This window comes from Lissotriton vulgaris, chromosome 12 (genome assembly GCF_964263255.1).
Source record: "Lissotriton vulgaris chromosome 12, aLisVul1.2, whole genome shotgun sequence".
Taxonomy (NCBI): Eukaryota; Metazoa; Chordata; class Amphibia; order Caudata; family Salamandridae; genus Lissotriton; species Lissotriton vulgaris.
Window position 1 is genome coordinate 26,000,849 of NC_141700.1, and position 13,971 is coordinate 26,014,819.

Consider the following 13,971-nt stretch of genomic DNA (forward strand, 5'->3'; position numbering starts at 1 on the left):
GCTGTTTCTCCTCAGGGGGAACAGAAGGCCTTTTGTAGGCTTTCCTGCCCTCAAGAGGTTTTGAAGGAGGCACAGAACTTGCCTTTTAATCCTGCTGTCCCTTGAAAGATTTCCCTTTCATCTCCTTTTTACCTCGGTGAGGGGATTTTGTAGGACTATGCCTGTAAGACCCAAGGGTGGTCTTTTTTCAGGATTTACGAGAGCGCTCACCAGATGAATGAGGTTCAGATCTTTCCCTCTTGCGAGAACTTCCGGAAGACGAGGAAGAAGAGGCCTCGTCACTATCAACACTAGATATAGGCTCTTTTCTGGTCTTCAGTTTTTGGATCCAAATGCGAAGGCGCCCCTCCCAATCCCTCAGCGTTTTGGTGGAGAAGGTACGACATACCTTATAATCCTTCGCCTTGTGGTCAGAGTACAGGCAGTAGATCTAGTCCTTGTGAGGGTCATCAACATGCAGTATTTTCTTGGATCAGGTGGCACAGGCTTTGAAAAGGCCCTTCTCCTTGTCCGACATCAGGATTGTAGATCAATCAAGCCAAATTACTAGAATTCTGAAGAAAAGCTTAGAAAAACTGTGCAAGAGAGTACATAAGGAAAAGACTGAGCATAGCTCAGTGGAGACTCCTTAGCACAACGTGCAATAGAAAATCTGAAGGTCTGAGGTTCTCTCAGGAGTGTTCTAGAGGGTAGGGTGTTCCGATTTGTTTGATCTTTTTTGATCTCTTTTACAAAAAGATGGATACGTTACAAAACTGAAGTGGGCCTAATCCTGTTCAGTATTACATAAACCCCCTCCCCCCTCAACTTCACTCCTACCCAGTCTTATGTCATCAAATCAGGACACTCATGAAAGTTATACACACCTGGCAGTTCCATTTGCTTCACTTCATCCAGCCTTATTTTCTGCCTATGGCCCAGCGACAAATGCTACTGTTACATCTTAAGTACTGGACTTATGCCCGTTATCTCATGTACTTCACGTCAATTGTATTTAATGACATTGGTGTACACATCATTCAACTGTTGGGTGTCAGTTGTTTATTCTTTTCTTCTCCCTCCTAGTTTCCTCTGTATTACTTTTTTTTTTTTTTAAACGAATTGTTTCTTGAACAAAAAAAAGTCACAAGCAAATAAAATATTTTTTAATGAGGGCAAATGTACTGTCAAGGAAAAGACGACGCCAGACGGTACACTGTGTTAAAACAAAGTGTAAGTAGACCTTGAAGTATAGATGCACTCGCAAATTTTTATGTCAAGGCAGACAGAATTAGTATAATGTATCAAGCTCTTGTTAAGTAGTTTTTTAAGTCACAAGAGCCTATGTAAGATGGCTACCCCTGATTGGTTATTGATTACAAGCGCTTTTTTTCAATGATTCAAAGATTCTGAGCAGTTGTTGCCAGTGTGAGTCTACGGAGGCTTCCAAGCAGGGCAATCCCAGAGCAGCGAAACTCAGCACCAATGAACTTAAAGGCTTATTCACTTCATCGACTAGGCCTCCCATTGTAACAGACAAGTCAGCCCAGAATCTGCTTTCAAAAAACGGTATTTGTTCTACCACAGCTGCGGAAAAGATATTCTAGCATTCACCAGCCTTTTTGCGATTACGTCCTGCAAGCACTCAGTGTCACCCTAAAAAATTAAACATAATTCACGAGTCAGTTTCCTCCCGAACACCACCTACCTACCGAGAACTTAAGACAGGGAATATCCATTCTTCTCTGCCGCACACACTTGTCACATATGCAAGTGCTTACATCTATAGTCAACGGCATTTGAGATGCTGCCCCTGGTCTCTCAAATATTTAACTTTTCGCAGATTTTATGGGGAACTTCGCCAGAGACGTTATTTTGGTGGTCTAAGATCAGGCTCTCCCCTTTTTAAACCTTCACTGTTGTTTTTAGCTGCCATAAGCCCAATGGTGTAGATTTCAAGAAATAATACTCCATTTGGACAGGTTTATGAAGCAGTCAGAGCCCCGGTAATAGGATATTGAACAGAATTAAAATGAACTGGACCGCCTTGATCCACAGCACCCAGAGTGAGAATGGGGGAGGCTAAAAAACTTGATCAGATTTCAAAAGGAAAATTAAGCCCTATGTTTCAGAGGCGAAACGGGGCCTTACACAGCTAATCACAGCTACAAAATATTGAATTAAAGGGGAAATGTTGCAAGCTTGTCACAGAAACAATGTGTATGCCTGTTACCCAAACTAATTAGATATGGTGAGGAAAGATACCTTCTTTGCGCATCCCTACACGAAAGCATTTCTTCAGCCGGCAGTACTGGCACTGATTGCGATGGTGCTGATCAATCTGGCAGTCACGGTTGGACCTAAAAGGAAAGCATGAAAACAAATAACTAGAGCAGCTCCATATGCCCACAGAAACACAGCACAGAAAAAATGTTCCTATCACCATCGTAGCTTGTCCTCGGAAAGTCAAAGAACAGATACACAAAATCGGCCAAAGAGGGGACAAATATCTACAAATTATCAAACCAAGGTTTCCGCAAAGGGTTTGGATAGGTTTCTGCATTTAGGGGGATTAAAAAGATATGCCCAGAAACACATACAAGATTCTATTTGAATTGAAGATTTCCATGCATACACTTCCAGTCTTATACTTGCTTAATACTCAAAAATTCCTTCATGTCTACTTCCAGAAAATAACAGGAGTTGGGAAAGGGGCAGATGGGGCGGGGCACACCAAATTTCAACTTTCTTGATATTAAGATTAGTCACTAACTTGGTGTGGGAAACCACTGGAAAGTTGTATGTACACCAACAAGAAAAACAAGTTACTTACCTTCGGTAATGCCTTATCTGGTAGAGACTAAGATTGGTTACCAGTAGTACCCCTGTGTGCCAGTAAGTGCCGTGTATCGGCTCTACGTTAGTCTTCGGCTGCACCAGAAAGTGCATCGAAGTACATATATAGGTGCCACCCTAGCATGCCGTGATATATTTTTTTTTTACGACTTTCCACATAGAATTGTGGAACAATGAAGAACACTTAACACTAGAATGGAAAACTAGGGCCCAGAAAAGTTTCAGCCCTGTCCCTAGGAATTCATTCGCAAAACTGGGAGGATGGGTGGGTCAGTAAGGAATCTGTGGCTAGATATAGTCACTACCAGATAAAGCATTACCAAAGTGGAGTACCTTGTCCATCTGATGGAGACTACTAGCCGCATATTACTTACCTTTGAATAGATACCCAAGCAATACCATCCCCAGTGGTGGGTGTTCGGACAAATTTCATACAAGAAATCCTGCAGGACTGAACAGTAAAAGTGCCCATCTCTACAGACCTGCCTGTTTAGACAGTAATGTTTGGTGAACTTGTGCAAGGCAGAACATGTTGCTGACTGCCAGATATCCAGGACCGGAACTCAGCGTGCTATCGCAGTGGTGGACGCTTTAGCTCTGGTGGAATGAGCCCATAAACCTTCAGGAGGCTGCTTCCTGCCAGTGCGTACCAGATTTTTTTTTTGAAACATTTTTATTGTTTTTTCCACAAGGCAGTACATAGAACATGCATGTCATCATCAGGTAGCAATCCCGCGCCCCGAACCCCACATCCCGCCCTCTTCCGTCAAAGTGTAATTTCCCATCATCACAGACCAAATGTTCATCCATCACAGTTCTCCCTGTATTTCCCACCCACCATCTTGATTCTCATGGCTTCCCCCCTTCTGCTGGCCAACTCGTAATTGTTTTATGTCCTATCAGAGACCCCCGTCCAGGCCATGATAACGTCTCCATTGACCCCATACTTTTACGGAATTTCCTCAGACAGCCTCTTGCTTTATATGTGACCCTTTCCTCTGCCATGTAGATGTCTAGTCCCCTCCTCCATTCCCCTAGCTGAGGCGTGTCGGGCGCTCCCCACTTCCTAGCTACTTCTCTCTTGGCCACCACCAAGGCTAACACCAAAAAGATTAATAGTGGGCGGGCCAGATCTATATCATTGGTCATGCCCAAGAGGACCAACTTCGGTTCCAATGGTATGTCTATCTCCAGTATGTTACTCAGTTCCGTGGTGATCGCGCTCCAGTAGGCCTGTATATCTGGACATGACCATATTATGTGTAAGAAGGTCCAGTTCTCGTGTCTGCAGCGTAGGCAGCTGGGGTCTGACACCCTCCCCGTTTTGCATAGCCTCACTCTGTCATAGTATACTCTGTGTAAGATCTTTAACTGGATTAGGTGCAATCGTGACTTGATTGCTACTTCTCTAGGGTGCATCAGTACCCCCCTCCCCCCCCCCAGTCTATCTCATCCATCTCACCCACATCCTGCTCCCATTTGTCTCTGAGGCCCGCCAGTGTGTTTGGTCTATTATTCACGATTGTTTTGTAGGTCAGGGAGACCGCTTTCCCTGGGATCTTTTCCTGCAACAGACGGCCCTCTAGCGGTGCATATTCGGGTAGCGGCTCTTGTAGTGTCCCTTCCGCCAAATAAGCATGTTTCAGTTGTATGTATTTAAAGAATTGAGAACGCTGTAGCCCAAATTCGGTCTGCAACGAGGCAAAGGGTTTTAGTGCTCCATTTTTTATGACGTCCCGTCACGTAGAGATGCCGATGTCGTCCCATCCCTGGAACCCTCTCAGTTTGCTTAGCTCTTTGAGCCAGGAGCACTCCCATATTGGGGTTTGCTTCGTAGCCCTGTGCGCCCATCCCATAGCGTAATCTTTGTGGCCGACAGCAATCCAGCCTGCCCCTTCCCACCATATATGTAGTGTAGGCTTGAGTGTGTACCCATTTGGTATCTTTCTAGGGCATACGTGAGGTGCGTGGCAGGTGCATGGAGCCAGTCGTTGATGGGAGCTAGGTGTTCTGCCCAATAGTAGGTCTCTCGGTCAGGAAGTGAGATCCCCCCCGTCATACTGGTGTCTCTGTAGTTTAGCCAATGCGACTCTGGGGTGTTTACCCAACCAAAGGAATGATCGGAGGTCTACATGTATGTCTCGGAAAGTCTTGGGCGGTATCAGGAAATATTCATTTTGGAAGGCATAAAGGAATTTTGGGAGAGATATCATTTTGAACATCGCTGCCCTACCAAGTATTGTTAAAGGAAGGGACTGCCACCTACCCGCGTCAGCTTTGAAGTCAAGTATGATCTGGGCGATATTATGCATATATGAGGCGTCTGTCAGCAGTGATAAATATCCCTAGGTATTGGAAGCCTTCATCGGTTGTCTGTAGATTTTGCGGCAGTTGGGGCCATTCCTTACGCCCTTGGGGGTCATAGAGTGTTGATTTGTGCCAGTTATTCTGGTATCAGGACCTCGCGCCGTAGTTTGCCAGTTCGTCAAATAGTGCCGGTATTGTGCTTTCCGGTCGCGTGATATAGAAGAGAACGTAGTCGTCGTAAAGGGATAATTTTTCCTCCCGTGTGTCTGCTTGGCTTATACAGAACCCCGTGATCGTCTCGTTTTGTCTGACCGCGGGGACCATCACCTCGATTGTCAAGGCGAATAGCAGGGGTGACAGGGGGCATCCCTGTCTGGTTCCCCGTTCTATGGGAAAAGTCCTCGACGTCACCCCATTGACCCTTACTCGGGCTCCAGGGCCTGTATACAGTAGACTGATTTTCCTCTGTATTTGGGTCCAAAACCCATTCGTTCTAGTACTCCCTCTAAGAAGGGCCAATGAACAGCGTCAAACGCCTTTTCTGCGTCTAGGGACATGAACCAATGTGGTTCTGCTCCGTCTTTTATCACATGTAGCCAGTTATGTGTCCTTCTTAAATTATACCTAGTAGGCCTTTCGGGAATGAATCCTGTCTGATCCATATGTATCAGGCCTGGGTTGACTCTTCTCATGCGCAGAGCCAGTATGGTTGCATATATCTTGGCCTCCACATTTAGTAGGGAAATGGGACGGTACGAGGTGCAGTCCTCTGGTGGTTTCCCAGGTTTGTGGATCGGGACAATCGTAGCTTGTCTAAGATCCAGGGGGAACTGTCCCTCCTTTTCCGCATCCTGGAACATGCCCAGCAGATGTCGCGTCAGGAGGTCGGCCATGTTCTCGAAGAGCTCCGCAGAAAAGCCGTTAAGACCCGCGGCCTTCCCTGTGCGAAGTTTGGCCAGCGCTGCTCTGACTTCCTCTTCCGTGATGTCGGACTCTAGACCTGCACAATCGGTCTCCTCAAGTACCTGGAGGGTGATGGGCGCCATATATTTAAGCGCCTCCGTTTTGGAGCCCAAATCTCGGGCCTTGTATAGATTTTCGTAGCATTCGGCAAATGCTTCAGCTATTTTATCGTCGGTGCCGACCCAAGAGTTCGTCTCTCTCCTTCCTACTGAGCCAGGCCAATAGTCTCCCCGATTTATCACCCACATCATATATGCGGTGTAAAGTAGCCAGTGCTTGCGTCCTGGCCTCCCCCGTCACTAGCTGTCTGTATTGCGCTTGAGTATCTGTACGGTGTCGTTGTGTCCCTATGTCTCTCGTGAGTAAATGGTCCTGCTCTAGTTGTAATATTTGTGCTTCTAGGGCCGGTACCTCAGTCTGGTTCTTCTTTCTAGCCTCAGCTAGTCTACAGTGGGCCTTATCACGAAGCACTACTTTGAGTGCCTTCCACAGGACTACTCGTGAGTCTACAGATCCCACGTTTTCCCTTAAGAACACCTTCACGTCGGCCCTAAGTCCCTTCCTAATGTAGGGGTTTTGTAAATCCCAGGCCGAGAGTCGAAGGGTTGCGGGATCCCTCCTCTTCCGTCTACCAATCTAAATCGCTAGGGGGGAGTGGTCAGACACCCCTCGAGCATAGTATTCCGCCGAGTCTGATACTTGCAGCGCCTGTCGTGCCATGAAGATATAGTCCAGGCGAGAGTAGATTTTTTGTGTGCCCCCGAGAAGAAGGAAAACGCCCGTGTGTCTGGATGGAGCCAACACCACACATCTAGGAGGCCTAGTATCTCCATGGATTTAGCTAGGGGGGTAATATTGTGGGATCTATCTCGCTCACCAGTCCGGTCCGCGGAGGAGCTCATCACGTCATTAAAGTCCCCCCCAAGGATTTGGATCGTGTCTGATGTATTGAGAATTATGTCAGATATCCCCTTCATAGTATCTGCCTGTAGTTTGGGTGGGGCATAGGCTGATATGAGTGTGTATTCCCTTCTTCTCCATGACCCCCTCACCCCTACATAGGTGCCCTGTCTATCAGTCCAGATCTGTGTCACTCTCATTGGTGGGTTATTTTTAATGAGTATTGCAGTCCCTCTAGACCCATAGGAAAACCCTGCGTGTGCCAAAACTTTGTACTGTCCCCTTGCCAAGAAGGCGCATCTATCGCCTTGTAGGTGTGTTTCCTGGAGGAGTACAACATCCGCCCCAGACCTCTTGATGTAATTGTTTACCAAGCCTCGTTTAATCTTACAGCCTAGGCGTTTAACATTCCAGGTCATCACCTTAATGCCCTCTTCGTGGCCAGCTCCCCCCTCATGGTCCTCCATAGTCATGCCGGTGATGTGTAAGTGGCAAACCCTGCATCTCCTGTGACGTGTTCGGTGTGGGACAGAGGCCAACAGCCTAAGTGATGCGTTAATTAGTGTCAGGTAGTCTCTGACGTTTTGTGGTGGGATGTGTTGCCTGTCGTGTGTCTGCCCGACATATGGTTGCGGCACTCGGATGGAGTGCCTCGCTCCCCCCTAACTCCCCCCAACTTCCTCTCCCTCCCCCCATGTGCTGTCCCCAACCTGCTGCTTTAACATAGCTGAATTCCCCCACCTTCCCCCCACCCCACCTCCCTCCCCTTTCAGTCCCATCTCTCTGCAAGGCAGAACTGTCAGTAGGAGAAGGTCTATCGCCCTCCCAGAAGACCCCCTCCCTTTAACCTACTCTAACCAACTCAGTGCAAAACATGTAGTACATTCCCCATTAGATAGTCTTGAGAGTCAAAGTCAAAATAAGAATGTGTGTACAAAGAAGTCTGTAGCCAATAGAAACCAATAGGTATAAGGAGGGTGTATCAACTTGCGTGTCCTCTTAGCGACGAGCTGCAATCTCAGCTGCCCAATCTGCCCTTGTTCAGGAGTGAGAGTCCTGCGTGTCTGGACGGGGGTCTGTCACTTGCTCGGAGGCATCTTGTTCTAGCTCATGAATCGCCTTTTCCAGCGGATGGAAGTAGTGCGCTCCTCCCTCTTCCTCTCCCGATGAGCGGGCTTCGGAGTCTTCTCTCTCTCTTATCCTTCCGAGCGGGAGGCTCTGCTCATACGACTGAATCCAGATCCCGTTGCGCCTCTCCCTCTGGGTGATGCAGATTGTCCTTTTCGTCTGTTCATCTGAGTGCGTCCCGGGTAGGGCGTGGTCTGTGTCTGTCTCCTATTCCTTTGCGCTTTTTGGTCACTGGGCCTTCGGCCGTTCCCACTGCGGCCTGTGTGGAGTCGGCCTCTCTGATCCGCCCCCTCTATTGTTTTCCTGTCTGTGAAATATGGGACGTTCCTCCAGCCATTGCCAGGCATCCTCCGGATGGTTAAAGAAGTGTGCTTTATCTTTGTAGATCACCTTTAATTTCGCTGGGAAAAGTAACATATAGATAATGTTCATGTCTCTCAGCTTTGCTTTGACTGCGTCAAAGGAACGGCGTAGCTTTTGCACTTCCTGGCTATAGTCAGTGAAAATCATAATAGTTGCGTTCACCATGCGGATTTTCCCCAGTTTTCTGGAGTCTCGCAGTATCAGGTCCCGGTCTGCGAAGTTGAGGAAGCGCGCAATGACGGGTCTGGGTCTCGCTCCCTCAGGTGGTCGAGTCAGTAGGGCTCTAGGGGCCCTTTCGATGATGAAACAGTTAGAGAACTGCGCCGCCGGGAAGGTTGTCGTCAGCCAAGAGTGGAGGTAGGCCACCATGTCCGTCCCCTCAATTCCTTCTATAAATCCAACAAAGCGCAGGTTGTTGCGTCGCGCCCTATTTTCTGCATCGTCAACCTTCCACAGAAGCTGACGATGCGAGGCCTGGAGCTCTGCCATGTCCTTCCTTAGCGTGGAGATCGAGTCTTCCGCCTTCCCTATTCGCGTCTCCGCCGTAGTCACCCGGTCTGACAACTTCCGGAAGTCTTGTTGTAGTAGCGTCACCTCCGACCCCACTTCGCCAATTTTAACCTCCAATGCTGGCCTGGATTCCTGAATGTCGGCCCTGGACGCCTGGATGGCGGGCATCAAGAGGTCTGTGTCTGAGCGTGGGCCATTTGTCATGGGTGCGGCCTCGATGTTCGGTCGTGGTGCGGCGAAGTTATCCATGGGGCCCTGTTTGGCAGGTTTGGAGAGTGTATCTTTCTTCCCCATGGTCGATGACGCCAAGCAGCGCCTTCCGTGTGGCACCTATGTCTTTCTCCACCTGTGCAGCAGGTCCGCGGGCTTGAGACTTGTACCTTGTTGCTTGTATCTTTAATGCCGATCTGTGCCTCGTCCTGGGTCCCGCTCCCTGTCTGTAGTCCACGGTCTCCTTGCCCTTGCTCCCTTGGAGTATAATCGGATAAAGCGCTTTGTGTGCGCGTAGTGCCTCGTTATATTGTGCCTCTCCCCCGCCTCGTCCTGTCCCTTTTCACTGGTCCCGCAGCACCCGGTGGCGGGTGCAGTCTGCTGGTCGGGTGCCGCTCTGAACGCCGCCTCACCCAGGTACTCATGGGCTAGGCCTCCACCTCTGGCCCATATCAATCAGCCCACAGCTATGATACACTCCGTGGTCTCAGTGAGGGGGGGGCGGGGAGTACCAGCCCTACTCCACAGGGGGGTGCGAGGCAGGTCTGCCCAGTGTGCAGAGTCTGACCAGGCCCGCTGGAGATCCCGGCGGGGTCCCACAGTGCTGTGCGCACGTTTGCGAGCTAAGCGCCCGCGTCTTTACAGAGGCACAGGAGCTCTTCCTACCTCCCGACAGCCGGTGATGTCGTGGGGTCCCGTGTGTGCTGTGCTTGCCGTCGAGGGTGCAGTCCTCTTTCGGTGGGCTCCGTCTCCACTCCTCCCGCACCCAGGTCACAGCCGGGCACGGTCCGGCGTCAGCGTCCCCGTAGCCCTTCAGGAGGTGGGTGTAATGGTCTCGGTCGGGGTCCGCCGCCAAATACCTTTAGTTCCAGGAGCGTCTTGTGTATGGGCGCCGGCCACTTCCCCACATCCGCGATCTTGGCGGCGACCGGGGGTGCTCGGCTGTTGTCCCTTTACCTATGAATCGGCCCGAGCAGTGCTCCTTCTCCGGGCAGAATCCAGTCACTCAGCGCGCCGCCGCCATCTTGATTTCCGCGGCCGGGTTTGTTTCAGTCTTCGTTTGCCATTTTCGGTTAGTTTCACCGTACAGCCGGCAGATTGTAGGTCAAAGGGAAGCACAGTAGCTCGATGTGTCTTTGGAAGTCGGTTTTGGGCTCTGTGGCATCAGTTTTCTGCCGGATTAAGAGCAGCTCGCCCGGAGCTACGAAGAGATACGTCCTAGCTGGCCATGCTGCTGGCCACGCCCCCTAGTGCGTACCAGATTTTGATGCAGAGTATGACCCATGTGGTGATCTGCTTCTGCACTGCCGGACCTTTCTTTACACCAACATACCACACAAAGACGTGGTCACCACCTGGAACTCTCATGGGCAGTCAAGGTAGAATGTGGTTGCTCTTTTTGGGTCCAGATTGTGGAATCACTCCTAATCAATAGAAGGATGTGAAGGAACATAAAAAGGTAGGCATGGTGATAGATTGGCCTACATGAAAAGGAATGACCACTTTTGGTAGAAAGGAGGCCCTTGTGCAAAGCTCCACATTTTCAGGATAGACTGAGCGGTAAGGCGGCTTAGATGGGACAATAGTGTAGAGGCTCAAACCCTCCCCTGCTGCTGTGAAATAAGATCTTCCCGAAGGAGCAGCCTGACCCGATTGATGGCCATGCTCAGTAACTCGGGATACCAGACTCTCCGCACCCAGTCCGGTGCCACAAGGATAACTTGGGACCAATCCCTCTTGAAAACTCTGGCTAAGAGTGGTATGGGCAGAAAGGAGTACTGAGCTCCACTCGAGACTAAAAGCATCTCCAAGCAAGTGCCGCCTTGGAAAGTACATCACGCAAATTTATTGGCATTGTGCATTCTCGGTGAAGACAAAAAAATCTAACCAAGGCTCTCTTGCTGAAAGAGACCCTGCGCCACCTCCGGGTAGAAAGGCCATTCATAATCCGCTCTAGCATTTTGAGAACCCACCAGGTGCTGAACCACCAGGAATAAGCCCTGTAGCTCCAGCCATGTCCAGAGATGGAGAGCCTCCTGACAAAGGGTACACAACCCCACCCTGTTTGCTGCAGTACTACATGACGGTAGTGTTGTCTGAACACTTGTACCAGCCGTCCCCTTATCAAGGGCAGAAAAGCTTTCAATGCCGGTAGGATCACACAGAACTCCAGAAGGTTGATCTAGAGTGCGGATTTCCCCGGAGACCAGAGTCCTCTGAGCTCCACCTCTCCCAGATGGCATCCCCATCCTAGGAGTGACGCACCTATCACTACTGTACGATCTGGTTGGGGAAGGAAGAAGGGTCTGCCCCTGACCCAGCAGCGGTTCGTTAGCCACTACTGCAGACCGGTCGCAGTTCCCTCCGAGAACTGAACCAAGTTGGAGAGATTCCCCATATGCTGCGACCACTGGAACTTAAAGTCCCACTGCTGTCACTAGCAGGAGGCCATGAGGCCCAGAAGCCTCATGTCAGGAACACCAGCACATGCATCATGAAAAGCTCACCAAGGAAAAAGATCCGTTTTGCCCTTTACCCTCTCTGGTATTTGTGGCATTCTCCATTCTAAATTGTTATTGCAGAGACTAATGCGTAAAACTGCTTACATAAAGTTTTCAACCACTCAAGATGGCGCCTGCCATTGCAAGCGCCTTAGGCATTCTAGTCTTTTGTTCAGTCCTTGATCTGCAGTGTATTAATCTGCGTGCACGCCCTAAGAGCTGTGCACTTCCACTGATTTCCTCGTCGAGTGAGCAGCGTCCAGTAACGCGCTCTCTCGAAGGAGAATTTCGTCACCCGAAGCTTTCCTGGTAACGCCGCCTTTTTTCCGGAGTGGTGTACACACCGGGAACCTCCTCCTTTTGGAGATTAGTGTTCCTTTAGTCTTTTCCTGTATCGCGGCTCAACAAGAAGATTTCCAGTGGGGAAGGCTACAGGACAGTAAGAATCTTCTTGTTTTTTCTGGAATATTAAATATAGTGGTCAGAACTCAGGATAATTAGACAACCTGAACTAAAACACTTCCTCGTAGGACCTCCAAGGTGGGCTTAGGCATGGATTGTTCATAAGTTTGGGAGGGGGTGTTCAAACAAAAGCAGATACTGGATCCTCTGACCGAGTGACGGTCCTGATATCCCTGAGTTATTACCGGGTTTGAGTACTACCGGAACATGCGCCGCCCAGCCTCCGGGATGTGGGCACTCAGGCTGTGTAATGGTTGATGAAGGGATTGTATATGACGGGGAGGAGGGGCAGTCACATCGGTATGTACAACTGTATGTTTTTATATTTTATATCTGCAATAAAAACTATTTAAAAAAAAAAAAAAACACTTCCTCGTGGAAAAAACACTATTCTGATATTCTTTGGTTTAAACTGACTTTCTTCATCAAGTCTTTCAACCTAGTAAATTAAAATCAAGAGTAGAAATGATAAGAAAATAATTGAAATAAGATACTCTCAACCCTTCAGGGTGTGGCTAGTCTTTCAAGAGAGTCAGGTGCGTGGGTGTGAAATTATGGATGCTAAATCTTAACGTAATGAAATGTTAAGCTCTAATGTTGATGTACTAATGTGTTATATAGGTCCTAATATTTCTCTACGTGATTGAGGGAAGAACCCGAATTCGACAACAGAAGTTACGGACGGACCACTGGATCTGGAGGGGGTCTCTCTCTCTTTCACTTCCCCTTTCTCCACCATGGAGGAGTTATTTAGATTTTGGATACAATCAGGGCATTCGCTTTTTGAGGGGAGTTGGGACCTTGCATCTGCTCCTGTGGAAAATTGGGTCAAGTCCAGTGTGTCTTCCGATACCTCAGAGGCACTCACTAATTTATTTTATTTAAGAAGCTTATAGAGCGCACAGCTACCCCCAGAGGGGGTGTCCCGGCGCTACAGATTACATGCCAACAGAAAGGGAAAGCTGCTTTAAGAGGTAGTGAACAGCCAGGTCTTGAGTTTGCGGCGGAACACTAGCTCTGACTCAATGAACCTAAGATCCAGTGGGAGGCTGTTCCAAAGCTTGGCAGCAGCCACTCCAAACGTTCTGCCCCCGCTCCTGGCACGGCGAAATCTAGGTACCACCAGGAGACGTAGGCTGTTTGATCTCAACGATCTGAGAGATAAGGATAGCTTGAGTCTTTTACTCAAATAGACCGGGCCTAGTCCGTTAAGAGCACGGAAGGCAAGGATCAAAACTTTAAACTGGATACGGCGGGAGATGGGAAGCCAGTGCAATTCTTTCCGATAAGCTGCTACTGAGTGGCGGAAAGGGATATTTCCGATCAGTCTTGCAGCTGCGTTTTGTACAACTTGTAACCTTTAAATAAGGTAGAGGGGGGCGCCAGCATAAAGACTGTTGGCATAATCTAGATGCGACGTGATCAGGGCATGGACAATAGTCTTACGGGAGTCCAAAGGGAGATAAGGAAAAATCTTCCTGATCATGCGTAGTTTGCCGAAGCAGGCAGATGTAACCTTATTGATCTGGGCCTTGCAAGACATGGTATTATCAAATTGGAAGCCCAGGTTACGAGCTGACTGGACTGGGATCGGAGGGGGATTCAAAACGGTAGGCCACCACAAAGTAAAAACAAGGATAGTGGCTGAAATATGTCTCATAGCCTGATTATCCTGGGCTCGCCGTTAGGGAGGATAAGCCCGAAACTGCACTTAAAGGGAGCATCAGAGAGGGAGTAAAGTGTGATTTTGGCATGTTGATAATAAACCCAAGCGGGTGCAGGTGGTTTGCTG

The 13,971-nt window shown here is 49.0% G+C and overlaps 1 protein-coding gene across 1 annotated transcript in view; it reads right to left on the bottom strand.

The window, feature by feature from the left end:
* Positions 1-13,971, bottom strand: part of NR2F6 (nuclear receptor subfamily 2 group F member 6) — a 165,796-nt gene that overhangs the window by 96,123 nt on the left and 55,702 nt on the right. Inside the window, exon 2 of the mRNA XM_086946819.1 lies at positions 2,245-2,339. Within this exon, the coding sequence (XP_086802945.1) occupies positions 2,245-2,339 (95 nt within the window). The remainder of the gene's footprint in view (positions 1-2,244; positions 2,340-13,971) is intronic.